Source organism: Mastomys coucha, unplaced genomic scaffold (assembly GCF_008632895.1).
Source record: "Mastomys coucha isolate ucsf_1 unplaced genomic scaffold, UCSF_Mcou_1 pScaffold13, whole genome shotgun sequence".
Classification (NCBI taxonomy): domain Eukaryota; kingdom Metazoa; phylum Chordata; class Mammalia; order Rodentia; family Muridae; genus Mastomys; species Mastomys coucha.
In genome coordinates, this window is record NW_022196895.1 from 56462991 (window position 1) to 56479891 (window position 16901).

General features: G+C 50.1%; 1 protein-coding gene across 5 annotated transcripts in view; it reads right to left on the reverse strand.

Annotated features, from left to right (window-relative positions):
* Ndst1 (N-deacetylase and N-sulfotransferase 1) overlaps window positions 1-16901 on the reverse strand; it is a 65850-nt gene that overhangs the window by 8148 nt on the left and 40801 nt on the right. For 4 of the 5 annotated variants that reach the window (XM_031365774.1, XM_031365773.1, XM_031365776.1 and 1 more), the window contains exons 3-12: window positions 15951-16445; window positions 13593-13680; window positions 12307-12461; window positions 11379-11564; window positions 8748-8876; window positions 7888-8070; window positions 6662-6758; window positions 5110-5233; window positions 3299-3473; window positions 306-476 (exon numbers count right to left, since the gene is read on the reverse strand). In XM_031365774.1, coding sequence (XP_031221634.1) covers window positions 306-476; window positions 3299-3473; window positions 5110-5233; window positions 6662-6758; window positions 7888-8070; window positions 8748-8876; window positions 11379-11564; window positions 12307-12461; window positions 13593-13680; window positions 15951-16445 — 1803 coding nt within the window. Of the gene's footprint in view, window positions 1-305; window positions 477-3298; window positions 3474-5109; window positions 5234-6661; window positions 6759-7887; window positions 8071-8747; window positions 8877-11378; window positions 11565-12302; window positions 12462-13592; window positions 13681-15950; window positions 16446-16901 lie in introns of those variants that run through there. The other variant, XM_031365778.1, reaches the window with a different exon arrangement.

Here is a 16901-nt window from a genome sequence, read left to right on the forward strand (position 1 = left end):
CCTGCAATGCCCTCACATCCCTGCTCCCCACATCCCTGCAATGCCCTCACATCCCTGCTCCCCACACCCCTGCAGTGTCCCTTCTGAAGCCTCCTGCAAAGCGTGCAGCCCACACTGTTCTGCTTCAGATTTCAAGGCTTCTCTGAAAGTCCTCCTATGATCTAACCCTGCCAACCCTCCATTCAGGCCTCCCCTCCACCACCACACCCTAGCTTCTCCTCCTTCTCTCTAACCCCCCACAGGGCTTTCCAGGTCCCTTTAAATTAAAGCCACCTCTTTCTCCAAGAGGCAGGGCAGATAACTACCTGGTTGGCATGAAAGGCGCTGAGCCAGCGTTCAATATGAGTGGCATACCAGCCAGGGACCAGGCATCGGTTCTGAAGGGCACGCAGCTTTGAGGATGTATCAGGGCCAGCTGTGATCACCTCATGGAAGGTGTACTTTAGGGCCACTGGGTCATCATGGGCTCGCTGGTGCTGCAGGAAAGGGGAGCGGTTAGAGACATCACAGGTTGAGCAGAAGCACGAGGGTGGCCTGGGCTGAGGTCTTGCTTCTACCTCTCATTGCTTTAGCCTCAGGGAGTCATCAATCCCAAAGCCCCAAGTTCCAATCTTTGCATGGTAGGAGGTGTACTACATCAGCTTCTCAAACACTCTTCACTGACACAGTCTCCTGCCATTCCAGGGACCTTCTAACCAGCAAGTACCAACATTAATGTGGCTTTCTATAGTGACTCCTCCTCCTCCTCCCCATCCTCCTCCTCTTCCTCTTCCTCCTCCTCCCTCTCCCTACCCCCCCCCCAAGACAGCCTCACACAGTCCATGCTGGCCTCAAATTCACTGTGTATATATTTGAGGATGGCCCAATGACCTTGAACTTCTGATTCAACGCTAAGATTATAGGCATTTGTCACCACATCTAGTTTAGTGCAGTGTAGAGATCACACCCACACCCAGAGCCTTGTACATCTAGGCAAACATCCAACCAACTGAGCCCCAGCCCCGGCCCTCATTTTTTCCTTCCTACAAGTTACTAAAACCCAAATAACAAGAAAACTTCTATAAAATGGAAAACTAGAGTCAGTTGTTACATATAGAAAATATATCTATTGATAAATAAATATAATGCAACCATAGTCCCAAATGCCAGCTAGGTGGAAATACCAGGTCCAAGCCTTGCATTGAAAGTGCTCTATCCTTGCTGAAACAGAGTGCTGCCTCTTAGAAAGTCCTTGATAGACATTGGATGGACTGACAAAATTCATAGAAGGGGAAATACTAGGTTGACCAGCCTGTAATGATGTAAGCCATCAATCAGCAGATCTCATGCTAACTGACCCTGCTCATCACTGAGGATCATAAGCAGCTCAGGGCAGGGCAGGCTGGGTAACAATACATATAAATATATATAATAACCTCTGTTCCTCCTGACTTTTTGAAGACAGACCAGCTCCCTTTCTCTCCTCCCAGAACGTTCATAAACCCTCCCAGAACGGAGCAGCCTCTTTCTCCTTAGGGCACCTACTCTCCTGGTCATGGACCAGAAAGAGAATAAGGCCTTGGGTTTACAAGACCTGTGTCCAAAATGCCATCTAAGATGGTGAATCTTGGTTGTCAATTTGACATAACCTATGGTCAACTAACAGGTAAGCCACAGAGATACCCAAGGGATCTTCTTGCTGAGGTTGTCTGAAGTGGGAAGACCCACCCATCCTAATGTGGACGTGGTCTCCTGGTCAATAGAAAGAAGGACCCATGAGGAACAGAGCTTGGCTTCTGTATGTCTGTCTTGACTCTTACTGGCATGTTTGCCTACCGTTACTATTCTGTGGTCCTTCCCTTATATTAGAATTCAACTTCTTCTAGCTTCCAAATGTCAAGTGAAGACCAGCAGCTCTCCATGAATCCTGCAGGCCTTCAGTTCTCAGGCTGCATTCTCAGCCACTCCAGTGTGAGACAGTCACTACTAAACTACGCAGAGTAGACTATTCAGACTCTATCAGGTAAGCCAATCCAATAGGTTCTGTTCCTTTAGAGAACTCTACTACACTACCACATGAAACCTATGTAAAGGGTGCTTGCGTGCACACACACACACACACACACACACACACACACACTTACGTTTTCTAGAAAACCGCTGTGGAGTTCAAGGGAGGCAGCAATACTGTTTTGTCACTAGTACCAGGCAGCACTGACTGGACCCATGAGAGCACTCTTAATCCCTACATGTCCCCACATGAGCTGCCCTCTACCACCCCTGTTTTGCTGGGGCAGGTGAACACACAGAGGAAAGAGAAGCTACCCACTGCACTCTGGCGTTCCCATAAAGACAAAGACCCCAGGAAAGGCAAGACAAGACATAAACCAGCATCCTGGAGAACAAGGAAAAGAGGGCTCCCTACCACCACTGCTACGAGTGGGAGTTCTGAGGGACCAGGAGAGAAGAGAGGAACCCTGCACACTGCACAGGATTCGCAAGGCCCCAGGAGGCAGCCACTGCAGCATTAGGTGAGAAGATTCAGAAGGTGGCAGAGCCACTGTGAGTGGCCAGGAGGACACTTGTGTACCTCCCAGGTAACTACAGGCTGAGGCCAGGTGCTCCACCACATAAAGGTCAGACCCAGTCTGATTGCTTGATGCAGATGGCCAGGAAGTGGCCTCAGGCACCAAAGCCATTTAATCACAGAGCCTGGCAGTATGGCATACTCCCAAGATCGAGAAATAGGAGAGGGAACCCCTTCTAGCCTCATGCCAGGGTGAGAAGCATTCCCATGAGCCCAGAGGTCTGCACGCAGAAGTCAAGCCTGGCAGACACTCAGAATCTCTGGAGCACACACCAGGAACAGCAACAAGGCCTCTGTGTGGACCTCCTACCGCAGGCCAGGTGGGAGCTGCCTTCTTAGATCCCCCTAGGAGGGATTCATCCTGCCCTGAGTTCTCGCTCCCAGCTACCCATCACGGGTAGGAAACTACAGCAAGGATAAACTAGATGGCTGCTTTTGGGATCTAGGCTGCCTCTACATCTACTACTCCTCTGCTCTTACTGCTATCGGAGTCCAAGGCAGGACCCATGTGAAGCCTGGAGTGGGCAGGTAGATAGATGGTGGCTGACATTCAACATCAATTCTGCCTGTCACCACTACCAAGCCAGAAGCACCAGAGTGGTTAAGACCACTCTCACCTATCACACCCAGGCCATGTGCCCAGGGCCCAACACAGTGCTTCTTGCTCAGTGCTGCTTGAGTAAGTAGACAGAGCCCACACCCTGCTCAGGGGCTCAGCCCCAGCCCACTCACCTGGTACCAGGAGTAAGCCCGGTCTGCTGGATTGATGAGGATGGTGAGGATCTTGGCCTTGGGCAACAGGGCGGCTGCCCGCCGTGGTGCCACTTCTGAATCAAAGTAGTTGGCACTTTTCTCAAAGTAGAAGTCAGAGGTGGTGTTGGAGGGAATAGGGAAGAACTCCATGTACCTGTAGGAAGCCCAGAGACAGGACTCAAGACCAAAGTCTCAGGAGCCAGAGGCCCCAGGAATACAGTGTGACAGTCAGTGTAGATGGACTTTCCTCAAGCAAGGCACGCTACACTACCCAGGCAGCAAGGACTTGGCTCCGGTTGGGGACTCCGGGAAGGACTGCCATTTGGCAGTCTCCTAGTCCACATTCGCTTCTTCTCACTGGGCGTCATGGAGTCAAAGGTCTGGAGATTCTAAAGAGCGTGATGTGGGCTGTAGGAGAGAGGACTCTGCAGCTCCACAGATGACCTGCTGGCCCTGACTTCTGTCTCTTGGGACAAGCTAGGCTCAGAGTGGCTCCCATCTAGGAAGGTCAAGTCCAGGAAGAGGGTGTCTCCCACCTCTGGACTTTATGACAGTGTTTCCCGGTCACCTTCTGCCACTCAGAACACTCACTCTGGACCATTTATGAGCCCAACTTTCCATCTGAGGCCCCACCTCCCACCCAAACAGTACAGATCATCTAGGTGATACCAAAAAGGAAACAAAGCATACCCTAATTAAAATGTACATATCTCTTCAGTGGTCCCACAGACTTTTAAACAGACCCCCTAGGGACCTATGAGACCTTCATGCCCCACCGCAGACCTACCCATAAAACCAAGTCTTGGGAATGGAGTCCAGAAGTCAGCCTCTCTTATTTAGACTGACTTTCTTCATCTGTAATACCTGACCCAAGAAAGCTCATAAAACACAAGACTCATTTCCTAAGCTTGGAGTGTGCAGCAAGACCACCCAACGCCTAACCTTCCTGGCAGACGTATCCCCACGGTTGCCTGCTACCTACGTGTGAGTGTGCAGCTGGGAAACCTGTAGCCCAGGCAGAAGGGAGGTGTACTGCTGCAAAGATAGTTTATCCCCATTTCCTTTCTTTAAACACATTGGCTTGCACTAATACATCTGGCCACAAGGCTCTAGGTGGGAGGATACACTTGCTAAAAAATAGACTGAAGGATGGATAAACATGGACATATGATATGGCAAAGGAAAGGAAACAGTGTGGAAAAAATAGCAAACAGCAAACACAGGTGCATAATCCCTGCACCCAGGGATCCATTAATTAATAATGCCTAATGGTAGAGCACATGCTCACGGGGCTTATAAAGGCAAGGACGGCAAAATACAAACAGAATAAGTGGTAAACACCAGCCCATGGTAAACCCCCGTACAGGGCCCTCTTTGGAAATTGTGATGGGAAGTGGGATGCTACTGTGCTCAGAGAATCCTAGAAGCCCACAAAGACTCCTCTCCTTGCAGCTGGCCACTCAGAAACAGGCAGGAAGAACACCTGGGTTTCCACCCTGCTGTCACCACTGACTGGTCCCATGGGTGTAACCCTTACTTCTTGAGGACTCCATGGCAGTCAGGGAGGGGCTGGCAGCTAGCTCTGAGCCTGGACAAAGGGCTTCCTCATCCAGTGTTCTGTTTGTCACAGCGCTGCGGCATGACTCAGCAGTCACTGTGCTTTGTTCCTGTTTACAGAACTTCAGCTGAGTGTGAGCAAGCCCCATCTGCTTCCTGCTGTGACTACACTGACCACTCCAGCTGGCTCCATGATGGTCGCCCTGTCCGGCTGGGGACAGAAGGCCACTTACCAGTCGATGCCTTTGTGATAGTTGTGGCCATTAAAAAACTGGATCTCCTCAAAGGTCTCGGAGCTGGGGTAGTTGCTGCTAAGGTCCGGGTGCATGCCCAGGAACAGGTAGAGAGCTGTGGTGCCTATGAGAGGGGAGGGCAGATGAGACCTCAGCCACCCACCAACAGCGAGACAAGAACAGGTTCTGGGCCTATCTTCCATATGCACTGGGAGGGCCTGGGAAAACCCCATCCCATCTGGAGTCTTAGCTCCTTCATGAGTATAGTAAAGGATGCCCTAGGTGCAGGCTGTAAGGCCTACACACAGTCATGTCCTATAAAGGATGCCCTAGATGCAGGCTGTAAGGCCTACACACAGTCATGTCCTATAAAGGATACACTAGGTGCAGGCTGTAAGGTCTATACACAGTTATGTCCTATAAAGGATGCCCTAGGTGCAGGCTGTAAGGCCTACACACAGTCATGTCCTATAAAGGATGCCCTAGGCTCAGGCTGTAAGGTCTATACACAGCTATGTCCTATAACCTTCCAGATACCATTAATCTATTATAGCATTCTTCATCACCAAACAAGAACTTGACCTCAGAGTGTTCCTCACTACTACACTCTAGCCCTCAGAGTCTCAGAACTAAGTGCTTCCTGCTGGGCTTTTCTAGCTCTGGGCCTCCATCCACATGGAACCTTGGAACAGCCCAGGGACGAGGAGCACCAATCCTCCAGTCTGTCCATGGGAAGCTCTTGTTCTCTTCACTGCTGCTTTCCTTTGAGGGTTTTGCTTTTCGACAGGGTCCTGTTATGTAACTCAGGCTACTTTAAACTCATGGTCCTCCTGCCTCAGCTTTCTGAGTGCTGGGGTTTACAGGCCTATGACACCATGCCTATACAACATCAAAGTCTCCAGAAGCCAGGAAGCCCAGGTCTGCTATCCCTTCTTGCTGGTGCCTCCCTGCCATGGCCCCTTCAAGAGGGGACCTTTCTTCATTCTCTGGGTGTCTGACATCTGGTGATGATCAATTTAAGCTTCAGGGTCCCAGAAGTCAGGTCTTAAGAGCTGGAACCAGCACACTTCCCAACTATGTTACAGAAAGTCTCTTAACTTCTGGGAGCCTCTGTTCTTGTCTATAAAAGAGGAATACCTATCTGCCCTTACAGGACTGAGTGGACAACAAATGCTCAGCATTCTCATCTGTCTGTGCTTCGTTCTGACAGACATGACTAACTGATCACAGTCCTCTGCACTGACCCAGTTTTGTCTGGCACTGATCAGATTTGCAGAGCAGGTGATTTAGGGATCCTTTCTGGCTTGTCTCAGAGACTCCTAAGAGGACATGGGGGTGTTCTCTGAGGCTGCAGTTCAAAATAAATGCCATGTCTCCTCTGCTTTCCACCCCCACAGTGACAGGCAATTCATATTTGTCCCCACATTGCTGCCATTTCTGGTAAGAGGAGACAGAAAACTTAAGATTGATACCTGAGCAAGATGGTCTCCAGAATTCTGTGGTTGAGCTAACAGGAAGTGGGGATAGCTGGGTCAAGGGTCAAGAGACTTGCCTGTTTTCTGGGGGCCGATGATGAGAAGCTTTGGGAAGCGGTCACAGGTCTTCTCCTTAGACCAGATGTCTTTGTGGCGTTTGTCCTCACAGGGATCCTAAGGCAGCAATGGAAAGGGTGTGAGGAAGACCTAAGGTCGACGAGTGAACAGCAATGGAAAGGGTCAGAGGGAGACCTAAGGTCGACGAGTGAACAGCAATGGAAAGGGTCAGAGGGAGACCTAAGGTCGACGAGTGAACAGCAATGGAAAGGGTCAGAGGGAGACCTAAGGTCAACGAGTGAACTCGCTCCATATGTGGGCATATCTGTTTTTTTGTTTTAAACCAGGGTCTCATTATATAAACATGGCTGTCCTAGAAATCATTCTGCAGACCAGCCTGGACTCAAACTCATAAAGATCTACCTGACTCTGCCTCCAAGTGCTGGTATTAAGGGCATGCATGACCACTCCCCACAGTTACATGACTTTTACCTACCCTGAGCTCTGGCCACATCCTTTCCTCCAGTCACCACTCTGTGACAGGCAGGAACCATTTCTGGTTAATGTTGTAATTCCAGTAAGCCTGGCAAATGGCCAGCCCTGTGCTCGTCACTAACAGGACCTCATAAGGACTTGTTGACTTTAACTGTGTAAGCTATGCCTGAACCCAGGGTTCAGCAAACTTGCCCTCTTGGGAAGTGTTTGGTAAACATGGTAGGCTTACAGTAGTCTTCTGGTCTCTGCTGCACTGACACAAAAATGGCACAGACAGACACACAAGAAGCGTGACTGGATGCCAACAAAACTTTCTTTACAGAGATAGACCACGAACCAGACTTGGCCCAGGAGTAAGCGTGTGGATCCCTGGCCTGAGTCTAGCTTCGGCTTCCAGTTTTTAGTAGTCCTGTATAAGTTTTCCCTAGGACTGTCCCAAACCTTCCCTCAGCCTCTTTAGCGGTTGAAGGAGAAGGCGTGAGTGGCCACTTGTCAGGCAGACACTCTCTATACTTTGCATTCCTGAGTCTCACCCCAGCTCTTTAAGGCTCTTTTCTAAGGCTGTGTATGAGTGTGCATGCACACACATTTATGGGTAGGGCGGGGCATATACAGCATGTGCATACACTGTACACATGTGCCACACTCCTGAGGGAGTACGAAGTGTGACGGCTGAGCCTTGAGCCCAGTCCTGGAGTCCATGCCTCAGAAGGCATGCTGTGGTATTGAGGCACCTGTCTGCTCTGCCCACCTGCCAAAGCGGGTCCTTCTCCTCAGAAAAGATCTGGAAGTACTTCTGGGCCAGCTGCACAGGGGGCAGTGTCTGCAGCCTCAGGTTGGTCCAAGAGTGCAGGAAGCGCACCAGGTGCTTGAAGGTGTATAGTCCCAGGCGGTCATTTCCATAGTTGGATAAGTGTGTCATGAAGATGCTGATCTGTTCCAGGGAAGGGAGGGGGAGGTGGGGCAGGGTCAGCTTCTAGGCCACCCTTACCCCCCACCTGTTACCAGCCACTGATACCCAGGGCAAGGTACACTGGGACCATCAACAAACTGTGGGACCTTGGGCTGTGTTCAGCCAAGGAAAACCCAGCTCTAACTGACAGCTAACATTACAGGCCTAGAGTAGGAAGCTGGCCTGGGGCAGGAGCTATTTGGATTGTTTTATGAGCCATGACAAGGGTGCACACAGAATCTGTGAGGTATGCAGCTCACAAGGCTGAAGGATAATCCACACGTGGGTTATTTCATATCGATAGAGTAAGAAGACTTGGTTCCGCCTTACAAATCAGAAAAGAGAGACCCAGAAAGCTTCAAGTGAAATGTGTACGATGTGAATGGATATGTGCGTGCACCTATATACACACACAAAGAATCAAAAGGAAATGAGCAAAAAAGTGTTAATGTTTCTGTAAGAGTTCACAATTATCAAAGAGGTATGCCAATGCCTTTTTGTCTCTGTGTCACACAGTAGAGAACACCAGTACCACAGTGGACAGTAGGCCTCCTGTTTCCAGGTCCTCATGTCAGTCTGGCCACTCTTCCCTAGTTGGGAGGCCTCCTGGGTTAGTCAGGACCCCTCCTCCTACCAGTCCTGGGCTGTAGAGCACTCACAGGATTGAGGAGCACGGTAAGGAAGAGCTCGCCCCCATTGATGATCTTGTCCAGCTCACTGGAGCCTCCAGGGTACTCGTTGTAGAAGATGGTGTGTGTGAAGAGGCCACAGGTCTGCCGAGGGAGGACCTGAGAGGAAGCAGGAGAGAGGCCATGGTACCTCCAGCCATGGTCAAGAGTGGAAGATGGTCAAGAGAGGGAGACTGCTTCCTCAGGAGAGGGGCTGGGGCATCCTCCGGGAGATGCTGTCCTATAAGGCCACCCAGCCCCCACTCCTGGGAGCCCTTCTTCCCAAGGGCTCTACGGCCTGCAGTGCTGCCCAGGTGAACCACTGCCCTTGCCTTATACTTTGGTGCTATTCTCTACACAAAATAAACAGGCCCCAAAGTAGCATAGAAGTTTCTAGAAACTTGGACCATTTGCAGTGAGGGTCTTTGACCCTCTAACACAGCACCGCGGGCAATGTCAGAGCCTCGGCTCCTCACACTAGAAGCTACAAACTCATGTAACACGCTGTCTGTCTTCCTTCTGGGGAAGAACAGGGAATGAGCACGTCTTGTAACTACCTCATGCCCAAAGTTAACATGAATCCCAGGACCAGCCTGGGCTATGAGACCCTGCCTTAAAATAAAAAATAAAAGGACTGGAGAGAGGGTTCAGCAGTTAAGAGCACTGACTGCTCTTCCAGAGGTTCTGAATTCAATTCCCAACAACAACATGCTGGCTCACAATAATCTGTAATGGGATCGGATGCCCTCTTCTGGTGTGTCTGAAGACAGCTACAATGTACTAATCAATATACATAAAGTAAATAATTCTTTTTTTTTTTATCTTTTTTTCTTTTCTTTTTCTTTTTTTTTTTTTTTTTTTTTTTTTTTTTTTTTTTTTTTTTTAGATTTATTTATTATTTATTTATTACAAGTACACTGTAGCTGTCTTCAGACGCACCAGAAGAGGGCGTCAGATCTCATTACGGGTGGTTGTGAGCCACCATGTGGTTGCTGGGATTTGAACTCATGACCTTCAGAAGAGCAGTCGGTGCTCTTACCCGCTGAGCCATCTCACCAGCCCAGTAAATGATTCTTTAAAAAATAAAATAAATAAATAAAAATTTAAAAAGGCAGTAGAGGCAGCAGGAAGCCTCAGCAGGTCATGGTGCTGGTCACCAAGTCTGACGATCTCAGTTCAATCCCGCTGGTGGAGGGAGAGAAGTGCCTCCTACAAGCTGTCCTCTGACCGATCTACACACACACACACACACACACACACACACACACACACACACACACACACACACAGGCACACACACACGCACACCATGAATAGAATAAAAAATGTAAAAACTTTTTAATAAAAAACAAGTTACAGGTATTACAGAGGCAGGTAAGTAGGTTGGTGGATGGATGGACAGACAGACAGAAGCCCTGCCTTCCTACACCTTCTCAGCTGGTTAGCAATGCATCTTTCTAGTGACTTAAGCCATGATGCCAAGTCACCCTGGTCTCTCCTTTTTTCCTAGACACTAAATCCAACTCAACTCTATCTTCTAAGTCCAGCATGCAACCATGTTCCAGCCTTGTGCTGTGACCAGGGAAGGCACCACCCCCTCTCATGTGGAGACCTGCTGTTGACTCCCGGCTGGTCCACCTGCTTCCATATTGTACCCTACACACTCTGCCCCACACGCCAGGTAAAACAAATCAATATGGACTAGACCATGCTCCGTTCAAAGCCTTTCCATCTCTGCTTAAGGCTCAAGTCCACCGCTGGCCAGCCTTCTACCCGACCCATCACTTCTCTGACACCCACTACATCTGCCCCAATGGTCCTCAAGCACACCCTGCCCTGGCGTCTTACACTCACTGCTTCCTCAGCCTAGAATGCTTTCCCTCTGGCACACAGCGGCATAGCTCAACCCAGGAAGTTACTACTAACTACATCCCTTCCCTGCTTGGCTTTCTCCAGGACACCCTCATCGTCTTTCAATATGCCTTCCACACTTGGGACCACCTTGTCTCTCTCTCTCTGCATATAGAATTGTCAGCTCTTCAAGGTCAGAGACTTGTCTGGGTTTTTCACTTCTGTATCTCCTAGCCCCTAGGAAAGGGACAGACACACATCAAAGATTTAAGAGGAGTATTTGAACATGCAAGTAAGTGTGATAGAGCCCTGTCCCGTACCCTCATCAAACCCCCTTCCAACAATCCTCTCCATGGCTGGAGGATGGCTCAGTGATGAAGAGCATTTACTGCTCTTCCAGAGGACCTGCTCTTGATCCCAGCACCCACATCAGGTACCTCACAGCCACCTGCAACCCCAATGCTGGGGGATCTGATACCTCTGACCTCTACAGGTATCTGCACTCCTGCACACACATGTACACGTGCATACGCGCGCACACACACACACACACACACAAACTTAAAATTTTAAAAAAGTGAGCAAGCTTTCCCAATCCTGTCACAGAAGCTAAGGGCTGGCAATCTGCCCTCCCCGTGCTGGAGCCTCTGAGGCAGAACAGCAGCAGAAACTGACCCCAAATCCCTAAGCCAGACAACTGCAGCCATGCCTCCCAGCATAGTGGACAGCCCCATCATGCTAATGCCCACCGTGCCCTTCCCAGCCACTTGCCATGATGCCATTGTGGATGAAGCCACGGCGGTAACGGGCAGGCTTCAGATGCGGGTACTCCTCTGTGCTGGTCACACGGATGCTCCACACTTGCTTCCAGGCCTCATACAGCTGCACATGCACAGGGTACACACCAGAGTGGTGGGGTGCCACTGCATACCCCATATCTGTGGGGATGCCGTGCTCCTGGGGAGAGGACGACCCGAGCAGGGTGAGATGGGAGTCTTTCCCTTTGGATCTTGTTTCTCTTTTTTAGAACACAAGAAAAAACCAAAGGCTAGAATGACAGGGCATGCGGTCTATACCCATAGGTGTAGATGGGAAGGGAGGGGCTTGGAATCTCAAGAATGACTGGCAGATCTAAGTCTAGACCCCAGGTCTCCTGACTCTCATTCAGTACATACGCCTGGGACCTAGCTCAGAGGACTCATGTTCCTGCTGTCTCCTGCCTCGGCTTGGCTAGTGTGGTCCAAGCTTGTTTTCTGACTCTCTCTTTTCTTAACGACCTCTGTCCGTTCCTCAAAGTTTCTTCTACCACATGTGTTTGGGCCCAGGAAATGAGCAGGCCTCAGCCTGAGTCCTGAGGGGACCTCTGGAGCCTCAGTTTCTTTTATTTGGATTTTCGGATTTTGTTGTTTTACGACAGGGTCTCATGTAGACCAGGTTGGCCATAACTTATTTCCTGCCTCTGCCTCCCAAATGCTGGGATTCCAGCCACGTACCACCAGGCCCCATGACTTTAGTTTCTTGTTTATAAAGTGGGCCTGCCCTCTTGCGGTGTCTAGGAGACAGTGGCTGTCAAGGCAGCTCCCCCCGGCCCTGGCACAGAAGCAGATCTATCAGACTGTACCACAACAGCACTGAAAGGCCACAGACCCCAGCCCAGCCCCTGCTCCCCCAGCTCTGCCCCAGAGGGAATCTTACTCACGACAGCGAACTTCTTGTTCAGGGCCATCTGCTCAGCCAGCACAGACTGATTGTGGAAGAGGTGGGGTTGCATATGGCTCCACATGTGCGGGAACCACCAGAACTCTTTCACGTAGGACAGCAGCAGATCGTCCCCAGCATCCTCTGCATCGGTACCTATGGCAACGGCACAGAGCGCTCAGCAAGGCTGGCTGGCCCCTGACTGCAGAGGGACAGAGGACACAAAAGCCTACTCTAGATTGCCCTTCCCTCAGTAAGCAGCTTGGCCACATCATCTCCTCTGTGGGCTCTTGGTGTCTGAAGTCAACAATGCCAGTGCTTCTTCTGCCTCTCATATGCCTACTCTCATCCTATTCCAAGGGTCCAAACTGGGCCATATGCCTTCTTACCCACTAACCTATACAATTTCTGAGTGGATACAGGATGCTTAAAGTGGATTGGTGGATGCACAAATACAACCACTTCTGATCTGCTCGGGGCTAAGAACATAAAAGTGCAAACCCAGCAGTAGCACTCTGGGTACCTTTAGGCCTTTGTGCACATTCTCAGCCTCTACCTAACCATGGAGGGCCTGGCTAGAACTCTAGACACTAACCTCACGGAGGACTGCAGACCATCCATTCAGGGCTGGTTCCCTTTCATTTGCCCAGCATGTAAGGAACTTGGAAGAACCCTCAACCTTGGTCCTGCTATTGCAAACAAAACACAGGCCAAGGGTGGCCATGCTGGGGGTGGGGACAGCCATTTGTGCTTTTAATTTCAATTCTTATGTACCTCTATAACATTCTTAAAACTCAGCCCATTTCTGGCCACTGAAAAAACTCAGCAGTGCCACTTCAGCAATGAAATGCCCAAGCCTGACAACCTGAATTCAATCCCCAGGAACCACACAGTGGAAGAAGAAAACAACCCCCAATTTGTCCTCTGACCTCCATGTTGACACATGAACACAAACATATGTATACACATAGTAAATAAGAATGTAATAAAAGCATTTTAATTCAACTATTATCTTTTATAGGCTGAAATCACTTTGAAAGGTAAGGGTGAGGAGATAGAAGGAAGATACGTTACCTAGGGCTATACAGGTTGCCAGGCCATATGCAAATCTTATTGCTGTTATTGTTCCCAAAAGCCCTCTGCCTGGATCTCTCTTGTGGAACATGAGTTCTGGAGTCACCCATCCCTCAACCCAGTGTGTATCTGGCACTCTTGTAACAACAATCTGAAGGGGCAGTTTGGGAGAAGCCCGAGGCTGTGCGGTTGTAGGGATAGTCCACCACGTACCTGTATGGAAGAATTTCCCTGAGTAGCCCAGGTTGAAGGTGAAGTTTGGGATATGTGTACGAAGTTCATTCTGTGTATCAAACAGGGCCTAGGACAGACAGAGGAGAGGCAGCAGTGAGGGGAGGTCAGGAGGCCAGATTCCTTCCACTGAGCATCTGAGGGGTATCCTGTTATCACAGGACCACCCACAAGACTCATTAGACCCAACATGGGGCTGACAGTAGATCTCTGTGATGTAGCATTCACTTTGCTTCGCACCCAAGGCCTGGTTCCATTTTCACCATGGCCCCAAGATGCAAGTGTTGGGCCCTTCTTCCAATGCTTTGAACATGAAGCAGATGCTGACAGGGCTCGGCCACATAGGGATCATCCCAGCATAAGCTTTGAGGGGACCCACAGGCTGCACACCTAAGAAGCCAGCCCCATGCCACCTCCTACACCAGACTCTATCTGGCTTGAAAAGACCTAGGCTCCAGCCTGGCTCAGCAACACGTGCCTGAGAAGCTCTTGAATTTCTCTAGGCCTTAATCGCAAAGGGGACCAGAAGATCTGTCCTCATGGCCTTCAGAGGAGTGAGACTCAGCCTGGGACACTGCCTCTTTTGTGATAGCAAAGCCATGAAAAGGAGAGCTTACGGTGATGTCACTGATACCACAGGTAGCAATATCTTTGCATGAAGGATTTCTCCTCCTTAGAGGAACGCAGAGTAGATCAAAGGGTCCTGACCCTTCCAAAGACATACTCTGTGTGCCAATGTTCCCTGTGTGAACACATCTAGCACCCTGCTAGTCCACAGAAGGGGCCGACTTCTGGGTTAGGACATACTGCTCACAAGGCTTCGACACCTGCAAGAGCCTGCTTTCAGACAGCACTGTTACCTGGAGCATGTAACCAAGACTAATCACTGCCTGACATGATCCAGCCATGCAGCCTTGAGCAAGCCTCTCCATCTCTCTGAGCCACGGTGGCCTCCTTGTAAGATGGCACTCATAGCTCTGCTCTCTCTCCTGTGAGGATCCAATGAGGTGATGCAGGCAGACAGCTGGGCACAGAGCCTAGCACTCCCCAAACTCTAGCTACACAAGTCCTATTGGGACTACAGAACCAACCAGCACTGTGGGGCCAGAACTACACTTCCAACTGCTGGTTGGTAAGGACACTGCACTGGCAGGAAGGCTCAACTGGAGTGAACTTAAAAGCCCCAAAACAAGAGCACTAGAGAAAAGACAGGAGTGGTGTTGTCCATCAAAGCAGGTTAGCACTGCCCAAGCCTGCTGGGAGTAGGGGAGGAAGGAGGCTGAGCATGTGGACACGCCCCTCCCCCCCAGTCAGGCACCACTATGTAAGCCTAGGGCAAGAAACAGCCTGAGCCCCTCCCAGGCACCCCCCACCCCCTTACTCAGGCTCAGTGACAGGATGAGACTTCTCCAAGTCACCTAGTCAGAGTCACACTAGGAGACCATCCAACTTTCCTTCTTTGCAGAGTTCACTTCTGAGCAGGACAGGGCCACCATCCCAGTGGACCCTTCCTTCCAGACCTTGGGCCAGTCCTGCCAGATGTCTCAAGTTCAGGAGAACACCACCAATGGATCTGCACTGCTCAGGAAGAGTGCCTGCCACACTGTCTAAAGCCTCTTGTAGCATCAAAGAGGTCTGTGTCTGGTGCTAATACATCTCTAGCCCCGTTAATCTCCTGAGAGAGGGCACCCAGTCAGCAGGCAGCAGCTCTGGGGATTTAATCCCCTGTCTTGTCTCCATCTGCTTTATTGTTATGTTTGCCCTCTGTGGTGGCAACCTACACTGGTGCCCTTGCACCAGCATGCCGTGTCCTCGGCACAGTCTCCAGTAAGACAGATGACTGGAAACAACTGCATCAGACTGTCCTCTCGCAGGCTTCTTTCTTGCGGATAGCACACGTGTGTGCGCAACCCTGTGTTTGCATGGAGCCTACGCAAACGATTTGGTAAATTGTTTCGGAATTTAGCATAAGTATCCCACCATCGGTATCCAGCTGTTAAAACACACTGTGCATGTGACTGGGGATCCTATTCTGAAGAATCCTGTGGGGGCTTTGACAATAACAAACATTTTTTAAGAGTTAAAAATGGTATCTGGGTTAAAAGGCAAATTATAACCCTTGCCAGATTCATTTTTGTTTCTGCCTGGGTCTCTTCCTCCTGAACTGCAGAATACACATGCAAAATCCCTCCGTATTTAACACTTCAACAAAATATTAGATGCCTCTTGTACATAGTAAGACAGTAACTGGCTGAAGTGGGGATCAATAGGTCTGTGAATAACAGCACAGGAGGCGCAGATGGGATGTGGCCCCATGACATACTTCAAGTCTCTCCTTACCTTCACATCCTCCACCTTCATGCGAGTGCCCTCCTTGCCCACAAAGATGTCATCAATATCCACCAGGATGTATCGGTCCAAAGGCAGCGAGAGGCGCTTCCCTGTGAGGAAGGCCACAGCATCCACGAAGACGAGCTTGTGCAGCCAGAAGTTGAGGTTGTTGCCAAACAGCACACGCTGGATGCCGTCATGGAGGCCGAGGTCCTGGACCACAGTGGCATGCAGTGCAGCATGTAGGCCAGCGTCTGCACCCAGGTGAGGGATGGACTCAGATGAGCGTGTCTTGGCCAGCAGCACTGGTTCGTAGGTGGAGTGGTTGGACTGGAACACAGTCCAATCCTCTCCAGGCAGCACGCCTTTCTCCACCTCACTGGGCCGTGTCACATAGAGCAGTGGGGACTTGGGGTTGATGCTGCAGTCTTTCAAGCCCAGATTCGAATGCAGGAAGAGAGGGAAGCCTTTGAGCTGTGCACTCAGCAGGCTGTTCTCATTGGCCTAGAGCAGTGTGGGGTAGAACAGCCATCAGGCATAGCTGATGTCAACATATTTACATTACATAATAATGTCAACAATATTTACAACTTCATAAGAGCTACCATATCCCTGAATACTTACACAGAGAGACATGCAGACATACACATATACACACAACACACACATGCACAAATAGATACAGGTACACATAGACATGCAGACACATGTGTGCAGATATACATACAGACATACACAGACACATACAGACAGACACATGTGCACACACACACACATACACACACACACACACACACACACACACACACACACACAACCTGACAAAAAAGGCCACCCTCCCACATGGAAAGACAGCTCTCCTGCCTACTACTCAGCCCTCCAATCTTTCCCACCCCCCTTTCCCTCCTGGGATTTGCTGCCCTCCCACCCCCATACAGCACCCTCTCTTCCTGGGATTTG